The sequence below is a fragment of the Schistocerca cancellata genome, chromosome 2, assembly GCF_023864275.1.
Source record: "Schistocerca cancellata isolate TAMUIC-IGC-003103 chromosome 2, iqSchCanc2.1, whole genome shotgun sequence".
Taxonomy (NCBI): Eukaryota; Metazoa; Arthropoda; class Insecta; order Orthoptera; family Acrididae; genus Schistocerca; species Schistocerca cancellata.
This window is the reverse complement of record NC_064627.1, coordinates 383,063,838-383,081,221: the sequence shown is the minus strand read 5'-3', so window position 1 is coordinate 383,081,221 and position 17,384 is coordinate 383,063,838. Positions and strand designations below refer to the sequence as shown.

The 17,384-nt window shown below is 37.6% G+C and overlaps 1 protein-coding gene across 1 annotated transcript in view; it reads left to right on the top strand.

The window, feature by feature from the left end:
* Positions 1 to 17,384, top strand: part of LOC126161789 (chromodomain-helicase-DNA-binding protein 7) — a 315,231-nt gene that overhangs the window by 217,651 nt on the left and 80,196 nt on the right. The window contains exon 29 of the mRNA XM_049917862.1: positions 14,750 to 14,839. Coding sequence (XP_049773819.1) covers positions 14,750 to 14,839 — 90 coding nt within the window. The remainder of the gene's footprint in view (positions 1 to 14,749; positions 14,840 to 17,384) is intronic.

The following is a 17,384-nucleotide window of genomic DNA, read 5'->3' as shown; positions in this document are numbered from 1 at the left end:
TGTCAACAGTTTGATCTACTTGAAAGAAATATTATTTTCTTGTTTGCTTGTGTATTTTGTGCCATTCAGTGCTGTTTTTAGAAACCTTAAATGATGGCCAATGCTTAGATATTGGTGACAACGTGAATATTTGTCCACACGTGCATTTAATAAAGACGCGTTTGTAGGGTAGACTGCTCCTCCACTTTGACAGTGGCTGAAGCTGATATTGTCATGTTATCGCCAATTCCTTGCAATTTCACAAAGCAAGTAAGCATACACCTACTTCAATATCACCATAATACTTTTGAAGATGTAGGATGAAAGAAAAATAAAAAGGAAATGGTGGAATTGTTACAAAAGTTATATATGTTGGTGTGTCTACAGAGAGACCACGTGTTTCTCACACTCACTGACAAAGCTAAAAGGAAAAGAAAAGGATGAGGAAGACAGATCTATGAGATTATCCTGGCTTGAGATAAATGCTATTGGATATGCACAAGATATAACAGTCATAACTCATTTCATGGTTTTTAAACCTATTCAAGCAGTGACAGTCTGTTTAACGTATCAACTGTTAGCCATGTACATGTAAGTGCTCAGTCTGTATACCTCCAGTGCTACAAATATATATGACAGGAACTGGTCGAAGCAGGAATGTTATCTTATATATCCATTTCAAACATTTCTTATTAAATGGTGGATATGTAGTTACAAGACATTGCTACTAATGCCCAAAACTGTTCATACGAGTGGACTAATACCGGTTTTCTTATTTCATTCACGATGGGAGAAACTGTATTTGAAAGCTGCACTTCGTCAGCCTCAGAGCTGGTGTTGAACAGTGGTTAGCATCTGTTTCTAGGCTATTTCGAGGTGTGGAAGTGCATGCTGTTGAGGAAAGATATGGAAAGTATTCTTATAAAAAGTGATCATAAGAGTGCAATCTCTCTTACTTTATTTGCTAGTGAAGGAACTGACCTTATTCTTGCCTTTTGGTACCCTCGGTGTGAGAATAATTTATCTCATTTTCCAGCATCAAGAAGTAGAATAGTTTGACAACAGTGATAAATGACAGAATTCTCCTTGTGGAAAAAAAATGTGGTTGGCAGTTCTGTGGACAATTTTCAGTGCTACAGAAGAAGCTGAATTTCATGGTTGACAATTTTGATACAGCAAGTTCAACTGTATATCACTTGCTTGCAGAAAAAAAAAGTCCTCTAAGAGTTTTTCTTCAAGGAACTAGTCGCGATCATTGTAGAAGAAAATAATAGGTACTACAATGACAGTTTTGAGAGTAGTACTCTATATGACAAAAGCTGTAAGAGTGCTTGTAAAGATAATTGTGTAACTGAATTATTACGTGGCAGTAACTCTTCACACGATAGGAACTAAAGAACTGAGCTAACCCGATTATTGGTCAAGGGATTCTCCCCTCAGGTCGGTTTTTAGGAATTAATACCTTGTTATAGATAGTTGTTACACTGCCTGCTGCATTATTATAACAGCAGCATTCTGACTCGAGATGACTGACTGTACTAATTAAGTCAATTGCTTGGTTCGATAGAGTTCAGAACTACGATCACCTCTTTCTGTAGTCTCTGCATTTACAAAATCTTCAGTTGCGAGAGGGAAGGTTTGCTTCCAAGCAGTAGATTCTATCCAAAGGAAATACTTTTTGGAATAAAATCTTTTATTCTCTATGATTAAAATTTTAGTTCATTTTGGTGAAAAGACTGCTACACTACACTGAAGACTATTTGGGAAAGATGGACTATTGTGACACTTCCAATGCAATATTTGGGATGAGGACTTACACTATATGTTTATGAACCTCCTCCAGTACTTGCACGAAAAACACCAAATGCAGCCTGTATAGCTCGCATGAACAAGAAATGTATTTTGAAACTGGAGGGCAAACTATAAAAAGAAAGATTTAAAATTTTTATCAACAAACAGTGTTGCAGCTTTGAAGTGACACCACAAGAGAGACGTTTATGGTGGATACATACCATGCTGCCAGAATGATTAACTGAGAAATTGAACTGGAAAAACTTACTCAGAATAATTTGTTCTTGAGTGTGTGTTGCATTATGAACCAATGGGTTTAGCAAAAAAGTGTGGCATTTTCTGTATAATGGAATGTGTTTGCAAAACTGTGGATGCAGTAATTTCCTTTCTTACACCTTGCACAAGGCATGTAAGGGACATGGTTTTATCAAAACAAGTTAGTTGGAGTTGGTAATTACATAATTATCATCTCTGAGTTACAAAAGCACCCTGTAAAATTGGCAATTTATTTATATCACAATTGCAATGAAAATATGTGTACTGAAAATAAAAAGAAATAGTGCCCCAGAAACTAACTGGTAGTTTGTCATAACAAATTGTATTGGGCCTTGAAGCATGAGACCATCAAATTAAGTGGTAGGTCTTGGTGAGCAGTCATTTCACAAATCAGTTTGTCAGTCTCTTTTGATTTTGAGTTTAATATACCATATTTTTTATTTCTCATCAAATATTCTTTCAAAATTATCTGGTTTTAGTTTATTTTAGTGCAAATGAATGGGAGAATGGAGAAGTAACCCTTCTTTCATGTTCAAATTCCAAGCATTATTCATATTCAGCAGCGTGTTTAGATGTTACTATTACAAAATAGTTCTGCCTCCTATCGTTAAATAATTTTTCTTAACAATTTTAAACTTTGCAGTACTTGTGTGTCAATTTCACGTAAGTATCTTGAAATCACACTGAGTTAGTTTTCATTATGGAGCTAATAAATGCAACATGCCTCTCATCTGAAGTAACTAAAAGCACATGTTACACTCCATGTGGCATTTAATCCCAGGAGTTCATACTATGAAAACAGCTTATATACACCTTATTAGTTAAAGTGGGGAGGGGGGGGGGTTATATCACATGACCTCTCACAGTTTACAGGTATATTACCTCTGGAGACTCTTTTCAAGCTTAAAGATTGCAAGTTTCATACCAAAAGTATGATGACAAAATGGCAGGGGGGGGGGGGGGGAGCTAAGATTTAATTATGATGCCAAGCTAAGAATAATGTGGAATTGAGTGAAACATGTTGCTATTTCATAAAGACTACTTTGCAAGGAACCTCATTCCAGTTTTTTATATGATGTATTTCAAGACAATAAAGACACTGAATCAGCATTCAAAATGTCAGAATGTAAACAGCTGCTTTTTCTTACAAGTGCCAAAGGCAATGTAATGTGCACAGAGCTCATTAAGTATTTGCTAGAGTTCTCTCTCATTAGGTGATACACTTACAGTCAGCAGTCTGGGGAGTGACGTGCCCATTCCAGTATGCTGTCACCTACATAAGAGAAAATGTATCATTTTTGTAATTATGATAGAATTGGGAGGATAAAATAATCTACTCATCAAGAGCAGTAGAAGAAAACCTGTATAAAAATTATGAAAATGTGCATACTTCAAAAGCCAGTGGCTTCTGGCAGAAGGGTTGATGGATTGAAGGGAAGGGAAGAGGGATGAAGGTAAAGGACTGACGATGTTAAGGAAATGGTGGGGAGAGTTACGGAATATTCTCCCTGAACCCTGTGTCAAGGGAGATTTACTGGACTGTATAAGAAAGGAAGAAAGACTCAGTCAGAATGTGACATGGGGAAAAGGAATGAGAGAAGGAGAACCTGCCTGGTAGAATGTAGCACAGAGCTCAATTTAACCATTGCTAACACTTAGTTCAAGGATCACGCAAGAATATTACGCAGATGGAAAAAATATGGAGAGACAGGAATGTTTCAGATTATATTGTAATAAGACAAAGATTTTAAAACAAAGATTGTAAACTGTAGGACATTTTGTCAGTCTCTCTCTCTCTCTCTCTCTCTCTCTCTCTCTCTCTCTCTCTCTATGATTTCTATTTTTTAAGGCCAGCATTAACCCAACATTGAACGAGGGTTAAGCTTTATGGATTTGCTCAGTTAGTTATTGTAGCTTTTGATTAACATTCACTATCATACTAAATGCTTATCTGTATTATTAAAGATTCCTGGCTAGTTTGCTCCTTAATTGTCTATGTAGATATATCACGTTATTGTACTCAGATTGCACACTCCAGCAATATTATTGTGTTGAGCATGACCAATACTCTAGTTTGGTTCACTCTTGTTATCTGGCTTTACTTTTCTGGTGGGAACAGTGTTTCTAAAACAAAAGCCACTAAGCATGGCATAAGCTCGTCTGAATCATTTTTTTGTTGAAGTTGATACTGATCTTTTAATATAATAGATTCTTTAGCGAACTGAAAAAATTCATCTCTAATCGAATGCACCGCTACAGTTGTGATGTTTCTACTCTAATCTCATCCCAAAAATATGCTACACAAATTAGTCAACTCAGATGCTACCCACTCAAACTGGGGATAGACGAAGCATTTTGTTTGCCAAATGCTATCCTAGAATGGTAGAGATGTGCGACTCTGTACTGAAAACACATCTTCTCTAGACTTCAAGTAATAGGTAACACTCTCAACTTTTAACTTGATAAAATTCATCAGCACTTCGACCCTGTTTGCAACACTACATTTTATTATGATGTCAGGTGAATAATGTGAAAATTGTGGCCAGATTATTTTATGAGTTATTAAATATTTTGGTCAAGAGAAATTTCTCTCTTGTGTTGCGGGGACTGTTTACTGCTTTTCCTGCCAGATACCACTGCCTCTATAGCTGACTAACTCTTAGCTCCCATCATTCCCATGAGATGAGATGTCACTCTAAACACCAGTTAAATATGGAACAGATACCACATGCATTACACAGTCATCATTACTACGAGGGTCACTCCAAAAGAAATGCACACTATTTTTTATTTATTTATTTATTTTTTTTTAATCCATCTTTTATTCTACATGTTCGAAAGTTTCACAGTGTGTAGCTACATCCTTTAGGAATAATATTTTCATTTCTCCACATAATTTTCATCCTTCTCAACTGCCTTTTGCCATCTTGGAACCAGCGCCTGTATACCTGCACGGTAAAATTCTGGACCAACTGGGGAGCCACTGTTTGGCAGTGTGCACAAGGGAGTCATGATCTTCAAAACTGGTTCCACGAAGAGAGTCTTTCAGTTTCCCAAAGAGGAGATAGTCACATGGAGTGAGGTCAGGACTGTAAGGCGGGTGTTTGTGTTGTCCATCCGAGTTTTGTGATCGCTTCCATGGTTTTTTGACTGACATGTGGCCGTGCATTGTCATGCAACAGCAAAACGTTCTTCTTTTGCCAATGTGGTCGAACACGACTCAGTCGAGCTTGAAGTTTCTTCAGTGTTGTCACATATGCATCAGAATTTATGGTTGTTCCACTTGGAATGATGTCCACAAGCAAGAGTTCTTCAGAATCGAGAAACACTGTACACATAACTTTTCCAGCATAAGGTACGGTTTTGAACTTTTTTTTTTTTTTTTCCTTGGGTGAATTTGCATGATGCTACTCCATTGATTGCTCTTTGTCTGGTGAAAAATGATCGAGGCATGTTTCATCACCTGTCACAATTCTTCCAAGAAATTCATCTCTACCATTCTCGTACTGTTCCAAAAGTTTGCTGCATACCGTTTTTCTTGTTTCTTTGTGAGCCACTGTCAACGTCCTGTGAACCCACCTGGCACAAACCTTCAGTATTCTGCAAACACTTTCTTCCCCTATCCCAACGTAGCGTAACAATTCGTTCACTGTGATGTGTCTGTCAGCAGTCACCAATTTGTTAACTCTCTGCACATTGTCTGGAGTGTGTGCAGTACGAGGCCTGCCACTGCAAGGACAATCCTCAATATTGCTGTGCCCGCTTTCATCACGTAACCTGCATGCCCACTGACTAACTGTACTGCAATTGACAGCAGCATCTCCATACACCTTTTTCAGCCTCTTGTATCTTTCCCACTGTCTCATTTTCACAGCACAGGAATTCTATGACAGCACATTGCTTCTGACGAACGTCAAGTGCAGCAGCCATCTTGTAGACTACACACTGTAAAACTTTCACACATGCAGAATGAAAACTGTATTTTTACAAAAATAGTGTGCATTTCTTTTGGAGTGACCCTCGTATAAACTGTATTCCCTCTTGTGAGAATGCACTTCCACGTGTACTACTTCTAGTGTAAATTGATTACCGTAGAGATTTTCCTCCCAAGAAATCCTTTGCGGCAGACGTATAGACTATGAGTGAAAGGTTACATTAGAATGCCCTGTGTGAAAGGTCAATCCAAGACCAAATGTTAGAAACTACAAGAGAATAAAGTGGCCGTTAGTGAGAATATTGTGTTCCCTGCTTTTGATTCTGCTCATATTGATCGCACTTGATCAAGGTTTAACAACTTCGTAACTTGTGTAGCTCAAGCTGAGCTAGGTATAACACAGCCAGGTAAATGCAGAATTGTTAGACACAGTTGTGGGCAGACAAATTAAAAGTATTAGTGCATGGTGGTCGGGGAGGGTAGGGGGTAGAAAGAGCTTTCAGATACAAGCTTTCCAGTTCGAGGAGAACCTTCAGAACTACAAAGCTACCAAGAAAGAAGTGAAACCAGCATTTGCAGAGGCCAAAGTAGATCACCACCAAAATTAATATAAACAGAACATTAACAACAAAAGAATGGGACAAAATCATCTGCCAACTGGCTCGAATGTGGTGTAGAGCTGGTCAGAATATAGACCACTACAGGTGTGTTAAAGACAAGAATTGTCGGTGGCTCCAAGACAGCCAGATAATTCTGGGACATTGGCAAGAGTATTTCAGTGAAATACAGAATATTGAATTCCCTCACCCACCACAAGCAAAGACACACTGTGCAACTGCACCAATTCTATCTGTCATAATAGATGAGGTCAAAGTTGCCATTAGTAACATGAAAAATGGAAAGGCTGTAGGAGAAGATGACCTTCCTGAAGACATGTGGAAAATTAAGGGACTTAACCCCTTGAAAATATAAAATAGAAAGAAACATTCCACATGGGAAAAACAAATTAAAAAACAAAGATGCTGTGATTTACCAAACGAGAAAGTGCTGGTAGATAGACACAATAAAAAACACACTTACAAATTTCAAGCTTTCGCAACCCAAGGTTACTTCATCAGGAAAGAGGGAAGGAGAGGGAGAGACGAAAGGATGTGGATTTTAAGGGAGAGGGTAAGTCTAATCCCGGGAGCGGAAAGACTTCCCTTAGGGGGGAAAAAAAGGACAGGTATAAAACACACACACACACTCACACACACACACACACACACACACACACACACACATATACATATACAGACACAGGTAGACATGTAAAGGCAAAGAGTTTGGGCAGAGATGTCAGTCGAGGCGGAAGTACAGAGGCAAAGATGTTGTTGAGTGACAAGTGATGTACGGGGGGCGGAAATTTGAAATTAGCAGAGTTTGAGGCCTGGTGGGTGTTAGATTGTTTGAAAAAATTTCGGCTGAACTTATTTCCGGCTTTAGCCAGCTCTCTGTACCTACAACTATTTGAGCTTCAGTGCTTTCCATTATGGCTTGGAGCTCTGGTTCTTTCTCAACACAGCTATGACAATTTACAACTACAATACCAATCGTTTCTACAACTACCTTACTGTGTTTTCCCTGCCCACTTTCTGACGGCCGCCCCTTCTGTGGTTCCCTCAGACCCTCTAACCTAAAAAACCACTCACTCTTCCACACAGCCCCCGCTACCCATGTAGCCGCCTCCTGTGTGTAGTGGACTCCTGACCTATTAAGCGGAACCCGAAAACCCACCACCCGATGGTGCAAGTCAAGGAATCTGCAGCATACAAACATGGAACTGGTATCAATGTGTTCTGGAAGAACATCACTATGTTTTCATTTCAGTTTGATTTGTGACAACAAATTATTAAGACTTTTCATTTCAGTTTGATTTGTGACAACAAATTATTAAGACGATATACTGCAAGTTGAAGAAAATGCCTTTTCTGATACTGTTGCTGAATTTTTGGTGTGTGGGGAAACATTTTTGTTATTGAAGCTGGGTGAAAACATTACAGGAATGAAATTTTAAGAATACATCACATTTTTATCTATTCAAAACCAGAACTCTGTTACAGTTTTTTAACACGAGACGATTCAGTTAAACAAGTGGACAATGGTCCGCTTGTGTGCCAAGCAGTAAGTGACCGCTGTTCCTGTTTCATTATTTAGATCTCTAGGTTTATAATTAACCTGTTGTTAAGTTTTCTGTTCTGTCTTCTTATTCCTAACATAACAATAAATAGGATTTGTGTGTGTTTGTCATGCTGAGAACAGGTTTCTTAAGCAGGTCAACTGGCATTGTGAGTAAGAACAAAGCGATACTGACACAGTACCTCAGTTTTATGGCAATTATATTGAAAGCAGCAGCATTTAATTTATGTAGTATAATAGTTTTTGTTGGTTGTGTTCCAAATCTTTGCCAAATATTATAAATGACATATTGTAAAACATTAAGCTTCTGTATAACTTACTCGGAATTGTATGACCAGTTTATCAATATAAATTTATTAGAATAGCAGGTTCTAAGATTATGTGATGTAAACTGAACTCCTGGGATGAACTTCATTTGGAACTAGTTGCTGATAAGATATTCACTTTAAAATATCAAAACTTACAAAAATATGATTTTTATGTAGGTACTCACCCTAGTAAACTGCACACACCGAACATGCAGCTCAGTGCACCTACGCTTCATTTCTGTCATGTGATAATGGACAAAAGCTCCTCAGACATCTCTCTCGTTGCTATGAAAACTACCACTGTCATTGTTTAATGAAATAATCATTTCCTCCACTGAACATTCCAAAACAGCTACATTCTGCCATACTATTTCCATAATTCTCTGCATTTGATTGACATCTTTCTTCCGGTCTTCAGAGATAATGTTCCTTACTGCTTCTTCTGAGAGTACTTTGACTCCAAATGGTAAAGTTGTTATTATTATTATTATTATTATTATTATTATTATTGTAGTAGTAGTTGTTGTTGTTATTCGTGCCAGTGTAACCTCTAATTTTGACCCATATTAACACTTTTTTAGCCCAGTGGTAACCTAATATTGTAAGCCCATATGTTTCTGCTAACTCATAGATTTTGTGTGTTCGAGGGGGGGAACTGTGGTTTATTGGAGAGACATTGGTTATAGCAGCTCAACCTTTTCAAGATTTCACTTATCTTGACACTATTGATGTTGAAGCCAGTCATTGATGTTGAAGCCAGTCAATCACTTCCTCCTTTCTCATGGCAGGTGCTTTTTCAACAAGTAGTTAATGGCAAGGAGCATTATCGAGAAGAGTTGATATGGTTTTCCCAGATTTGGAATCAGTGATTCTATGAAGCACTTTGTAAACTTAAATGTCATTCATCTCTTCCTGATCTCTCACATCCTTAAATTTAAAAAGCAGAGACTGTTTGTTCAGTGCCTCCATGAAGAAGAGTAAGTCTGCCTCCCTTGTTGGAAGGTATTGCTATAATTCTTTTAATTGCATTGTCTGCCCAGCCCTGCTTGACAATAAGACCAGAATTGACCTGTGTTTCACCAAGGCCTAGCAATTCGCCAATACGTGTACCAAGGCTCTGCCTTAAAAATCAGCAATTCTATGCAGCTATGCCCTCTCTCTCCATCTACAGCATATGGCCACAGAAATGTACAGAGTGAAATCTTTGGGTGTGCAAAAGTGTGAACAACAGAGTGTGACTGCCATGTAAAGGATCTGATTCTCTAATGGTGGCCAATAACTTACTGAGTGTCAGATGTTACTTTCTGTGGTGGTTGTGACGACAGTGATGATAAACGTGATGACAAATTACATCCTCAGCAAGTAAATCCGTTAGTAATCCACTTACCTATAAAACATTTATTCCTAGAATTCCTAGCTTTGATGTTTTTCAAGCTTCTGTTTCTTTTCTGAAAATTTAATTGCCCATCTTAACAAGATTGATTTTGTTTGTATTCAGAGCTACAGTAATTATATCAATTACCTTGTTAACAGAGAACAACAAATCACCATTGTTTCAGTCCCAAATGGGCTCATAGTGTGTAGCAAACCATTTCTGTCTAATGACCTTTTATGGTGGGGCAATGTGGCTAAGAGTAGCTAATCAGTGCAGATGAATAGATCTAATGCAGTTCATTATTGCCTTTATTGCTGCATTTAGCAGAACATCAGATTTTTTTTTCACATGTGAATTATTAAGCCACAATGGAGCACAGTATTTGGCACCAGAGTAGCTGAGACCTAAGGAAGAACATTGTAGTGTTGTTGCTCTTGCACCCCATGAGCTACTATTCAGCTTCTGCATGGTGATATTGCGTGACCTCAGCGTTGCTGCAATGTTTTCAGCATGTTTCTTGTATGATTAGGTTCTATCAACAGTAACTCATAGGTATTTTGGGAAGTCCTTATGTTGGAGAACTTGATAATTAAAAGTGACTTATAACTTTGCAATGACCATTCTGTTGTTAAGATCAAAGCAGCTAAGTTTGTTCTTCATTGGATTTAGTTTTAATCACACTTTTTGAAGTATTAGTGAATTTACTTAGAGCTGCAGAAAGTATCTCTTCACTAGCTTCAAGGCTTCTCTGTTGAGTGGCCAAAGCAAAATTGTCTGCCTAAATGAACTTACTCGACTGTGTTTCACAGAGATCAGATGTAAATAAGTTGAATAGAGCTGGTGCCAAAACTGAACCCTGTGGAAGATTATTATTGAGGTTGTTTTTTTTCTGTTTAATTGATCAGTTGGAAGAATCTCTCTGATAGCATGTTATTTATGAGTCTAATTATGTTTTGGAATTGTATTGCACTTGAGAGTTTGTAAAACAGCGCTTGTTTCCATACTGTATCATAGGCAGCTGTAAGATCAACAAAAGACACTGAATTTTTTCAGTCATTTTTGAAACCCAGCTTCTATGTGTGAGGTTAAGCCAAGTATTTGCTCTGTACGCCTTCTGTTAGATTTGAATCGTGCTTGCATGATGGGAGTAACTTCAAGGGTTATTGGACTGATTCTATTAAGGATACGTTTTTCTAAAAGCTTGTAGCTGTAGCTCAGGAGAGCAGTGGGTGATAGCTAACAGCTGTATTCACTGGTTTAACAGGCTTTAGAATGGTTAAAATTTTTGTGCTTTTGAAGGCTTTTGGAATGTTACCCATTATCATTATATTGGTGAAGAAGCTTGTGAGCCATTTAAGAGTCTTGTTTCCACAGTTGATGAGGAACTCTTGAGCTTTTCTTTTCCCCTGCGTTGGTCTCACCTTAGATGAAATCTCTGGGATACTCTGATTTGTAGGGTTGCTTTCTGCTTAAGGTTAAGAGTTTTCTTAACCATCCTTGTGTGGCTTATATGAGGGTGCTCTGGAAAGGGAAGTTACTCTATTTGCAGTCCGGTCTGATGTTACTTCAGGATTGTTGCAGATAGGTAGTTGCCTTCCTCCTGGTTTTTATAAGAGGCTCAATGCCTCTCTTCTTAGCTTCTTATAATCCAGACTTTGTTTTTTGTTCCCAGCATTCTCAACTGGCTTTATCGAGCTGTTCTAGCAATTTCTGAACAGTTTCATTACCATTGATGGGTAAACAGGACAGATATAGTTCTTCAGTTCTTACTCCAACTTGGCACTCTTTATAGAATCCTCTAGGTGTGCACTTTTCTGTTGTTAATAAAACCACTCCAACAAATCTGTCATTTTCACTTAATGGGGCAATCCATCTGATCATTTTATCAAGTCCTTTGGAGATTTTAGTCCAGTCAACTTTTCTGAAGTTCCATCTTGGTCTACAGGTTGACCTAATCACAGGTGTCAGAGTTCCTCCATCAAGAATTACTGGTCGAAGTTACAATTTAGGAAGCTGTGAAGGACCAGCCTTACTCCATTGAGAGGTTGCCCCTGGAAATCCTAATTTAGAAAACATAAATTATGGTTGAAATCCTTCTTCCAAGCTGCAGATTTGAATGTCACCTTGCTCTTTGAGTCAAAAACTAGACTAAGGTTGTTGCATTCAGTCCAGTTTACATGGTACTCACAAAAACATAATTATTGTAGTTCCACTTTCTGTGATGAGCATACACATATACTTGGATGTTAGGAAAGGGAAGCACCAGAGATCACCAGTTACCTGCTGGAGGCATATACACATTTATTACAGTAACATCCTCAACTTTAACTGATACAGTCTCAATATTCTGCATGATGTTTGCAGACATCTGATGCTTACTTTCAATATTATTGTGTATGTAAGAACAACCACCATATGTCTCCCAGGACTTCATAGCTACCAATACATACTCTTGGATACAGGCTGACTTCATAGCTACCTATACATACTCTAGGATACAGCCTCTCCTCAGTATCTTTGTCTGTCTCTTGAATCACTGCCACAGCCACATTCTTTTCAAGCAGCATGAGACAGATATTTTGGGATTTAGATTGGCTAAGCCTTTCAACCTAAAGCTCCGAAATTTGAATATTATGACCCAGAAGTCTGGTTGATAGGTCTTGAGAAGAACCATTGCTATGTAGTTCCACATTCATGTTTAAAGCCAGGAGATCTTTAATAGATAAATCTGGCTGCCAGCTATGATACTTGTCCAACACCACTCATGGAATATATACAGCTTACGGTATGCTGCAGAAATGACATATGAATAATTAACATTACAACCCTTTTAATATATGCATATTACACTCTGGTGACACTGAGCACAGTCCTTGAGGGTGTTGCATTAATTTTTTTTTTCCTTCATTTTTCTTTTCTACCCTCTCCTTCCGGCAGCATGTTTTTACCTGCTAGACTGCCCCTATGCTTACTATGTGGTTTGGTTAATGCTGCGCAGACACTTGTGACCTGTGAGTATGTACTTGTTTTCCCTCAAGCGGTTAAAATTTGCTATCATAATTTTACTTAAAAAAAGGCAAACTGGTATGTTTAACTGCTAGTTGTTCCAGCTGTCCATGTAATGAAGTGTTTATATATGAAGTAAAGAATCACACTTCAACCAAAGAGTTGTGATTGAAATTGCAGTATGTTTTGAGAAGTGAAAAGTGGCATCAGTCTGCTGTGTAATTAACCATGTATATCAGAAAGTAAATGGTGTAGAATGGGCAATTCATTTCAAGTTCTATGCCTTGGACTATTAATGAGAAAGAAGGTGAAAAATAAATCTCTTGGATATTTGCCAAATCAGATACATTAAACTGGAAAACGGAAGGAAAGTGACTTTAAATGGCATTTCTCTTGACAATAAGTTAAAACTCGTAATTTTTCTGCAGGCTGATATTTGCAGCCCCAGGTAATAGTTATATAGAATATAAAGATTAAATCAAACCTGTGTTAATGTACACAGAGGTAACATTAACAATAATTCCAAGTAGAGTGTATATTGAGGGGAAAGTCACATCACAAGTTGAGTCTTCCAAAATCTTATTACAGTGATTAAAGAGTTTTAGTGTCCTCTGTTCCACAATATTTCTAGGTTCTGGGAGATATATGAAAATGTCATAGACAGATGGGGAGAGACATGAACATGCTGTAGACAATATTTTGTAAGTTGCTTGAAGTCATGGTATAAAAAACTATCTTGTTAATGGTTATTTTAAGTAGTTGAAAGTATTCAATGTATGTCAAGGTATGATGTATGATACCATATTATTGGCAGTTTTTCCATTTTGTACAAAAGGATTTTGGAAGTTGGGATATTGAAACAAATACTTCTGTTGTATCAATTCATTCAGTAAAAACCATTTCTTTTTTGCCCGTTAGAAAATAGCTTTGTAAGTTACTTTTGCAACTGTAGCATTCTCTCTTACTGACAAGCTTGGTGTGCATCTTGACTGGTTGCTTTTATTTTAATCTTTCTGCATGGATAGTGCAATTTACCTTACTATTTAGAAACCCATTCTTTGATATCACACAAAGTGAAATTTTTAAAGTGGCCATGTACTTGGAGTTCCATTACATATTTATTATTAAAATGTACGACCTAAAATTTGTGGACTGCTTATGAAATTTTTGGTTGGGATTACTGAAGTACTGATTGAAACCATGGCGTGCTTCGCATTGGGAAGGGAACAAGTAGTGTTTCACAAAGCTGTTTAGTTTATCCATTTGCTTTTGTAAAGTGCTAAACTGAAACTATAGTTGTTGGGTCATTTTACATAGATGAATTCCTAAATGTTACTTCTGTTTGATTCTTGGGTTGTAGTGGGTACAAAGTGGGTCACAGTCTTGGGTAAAACCTAGATTTGAGTAGATTGTCAGAAGCAGTTGGTTAGGAAATACTGTTCATAAGCCATATTGTTAAATGATTTTCTGATTGTTAGAAATGGAAATAATGTTGAGCATTATTATGCAATATTGGCATTCAGATGGTGTGTGTGTGTGTGTGTGTGTGTGTGAGAGAGAGAGAGAGAGAGAGAGAGAGAGAGAGACATATATTGATATTCCTTCAATACATATATTGCTGATGTTGATTTCTCTCCTATATTTCCATTCTTTTTTTCTTTTAATTATTGAAAATCTTATCTTCATATGAAATAATGAGTAACTTTACTACTGTTTATTCTGGTTTTGGGAAATTAGCATACTGTCTTGATATAAAATATTTTAATGTCAGACTTGTTAAAAACTATGATAACTTCAAATGCATGAAATAAAGGATTCATGGGCATTAAGTCTTAGTTTATAGAAAGTAGAGTAGTGCAGTGCACAGTAGTGTCACAGTTTGTACCATGTATGTGTTTATAGCAGGGGGTAGAAGCAGAGCAGCATGCAGTTATCAGAGATGTACTGAACACACAAGGATGGGATTTGCAACAACTAGCCATGTATCTATGGGTAATGTATTGTCCCTATTATTTGGCTTTAGATTTAAAGCTTCTAAATGTGGGCTATACAAGTCTATTTTTTTCCTTATAACTTTGTGTGGGCACCTTAATTCCATAGGTGCCCTGTTAACAGATACATTACTTTCAAAGTATTTATAGTAAAATCAAATAAAAAGTTAAACATAGTTTATATTGTTTGATTTTATACCCAATTTAAACTTTAAACTGTGTATTTCAGGTTTAAGTGTGTAAGTGGACATTCCTTACATCCTCAATTAGCTTGTCTAGCAGCTCATTAGAAGGGTATCAATGGACCGTCACGTCAGAGCACTCATGTATTGTAAATAGTCTTCACGAGTCTGCTGCCAGATCACGTTGTGCGAACCCGTGAAGACTATTTACAACATCAAGAAGAAGGGAAAGGGTGGTAGAACATCTGGTAACAAATCATGGAATGAGTTCCAAGGTCACTAAGGGGAGCTTTTAGAGCGTAAGGGTGTGGTAGAGCATCTATTATAACATCAGGGAATAACTTCCATGGCACTACAGGAAGCTGTGGAGCGCAAATACTGTAACAAAACACAGAGATTGAATGCAGGAAGTTGTAGCAAGTAATTGTGAAAGTCAGTTGCGAATGAGAAGATCTGCTGGGAAAGCTTGAAGAGTCACACTCGTATATTGTTTGTATCGTGAGAAGAAGAGACGGCAGTAATAGGACTTGAACCTCTTAGTTGATTTTGGTCACATAGGAATGCATTAAACAAATAAAATGTAGCTTCTGGCTGTTCATACACAGGGTTTTTTAGATTTTAAAGGTGTTAAATAATTGTGCTGGAAATGTGAAGTATAAGCTTTTAGACACCTAGTCGAAAACCCATACTTGAAATCGTGTAAGTACACACTTTTTCCTGTTAAAGTATTGACTTATTGAATGTTCTTTGTCACATCCTCTTTTGAGGAAGAGGAAGAGATTAGTTTTTGATGATCTGTCGACAAAGCGGTCATTAGAGATAGAGCACAAGCTCAGATTAGGAAAGGATGGAGAAACAAAGTGAAGGTGCCCTTTTGAAGGATTCATCCCAGCATTTGCCTTAAACGATTAAAGGAGATAACAAAATACCTGAATCAGGATGGCTAGCCGGATGTGGATTTGAACCGCCGTCCTCCCAGATGCAAGTCCAGTGTGCTAACCATTGCGCTTCCCTGCTTGGTCATTCTCTTTTGAGTTGGACAACCTTGTCTGCTTTGCTCATAATTTTGTACGTTTGACATCTGCTGTTATCTTGAAATAGTTGCATCACTTATGCAAGAATTGTATTACAAAATAGGCACTAAAAGTGTGTTATAAATAGCAAAGAAAAAAATAGTCATTCAGTATCCCGAGAGGAACTGTCATTTGATTGAATCACAATTCAGACTATGAGCTTTACATTTCATATGCCCACACAGTCGAATGTGCCAAACAAGAATCTATCTTCAACACATTATAACTGGTTAATACTCCAGTGAAAGCCAGGATCTGTATTAATTGAGTGAAGTATGCAGTTTTACATTTTTCTAACCTTTATCAGTAGTGACCAGTTGTTCCACCAGACAGAAAGCTTCTCAAGATCTATTCTTTCGTTTCTCCAACATTTCATATTTTGAAACCACAGTTTGCTGTAAGACCGTGCAGGGAATTACTGCTTTTATTACTGTTATCATTACTGCCTGTACCTCAGGCAGGATGTAGACTGAAACAAGGAATTGACAGTAAGCAAAAGACCCGGATTTGGGCCTCATGTTGTAGCCAGAGTGTCAGTGTGGTGCAATGGATATCGCACCTGCCTAGTAAGCAGGAGATCCAGTTTCAAATCCTGATGCTGGCAGAAATTTTAATTCATTGCTTCAGCTTACATCACTATCATTGATAAACATGAGATTCCATATGTCTCAGGAACAACTACTGTACGTTATTAATATATCACCTATTCCCACGTTCCAGGCAGGATTAAACCCATTTCGGTCATTGCTGAGCTGCTATTCCAGTATTGGAGAACACTGGCAATACTGATGCAAGTGTAGAAGGGGAACAGCAGTGGGCTAAGGTGATAATTGTAGTTTGAGGGAGACGTCATCTTCAGGTAGTCCACACAGCTGTGGTAGTCAGATGTGCTACCTACTGTGCCACACTGACGCTCTATCTAGTAAGGAGGCGGCCAGGGTTTGAATTCTGGCACTGGTACAAATTTTATTTCTTTGCTTCACCCTAAATAATTATTGTGACTGTTATTGTTATAGATTTTCTAACATGAGTGAAGCTGGAATCTGTGGAACATCATTTTATGAAGTATTTCACAATCAAAGTTTATGATTTATGAAGCACACTAATTTGGATATCTCCCAGTAATCAAAATTTGATGTTTGTGTGTGCCATTCATGTTTATGCACCATGCTGTGGATACATGATGTTTGGGTGTCCTGGTCCTCCATTGAATTTTTAAACTCGGAAATACTGAAGTGGTAGTTTACAAGTTGTTTTCAACTTTTCTTTAAAATTTCTTTTTATTATGTTC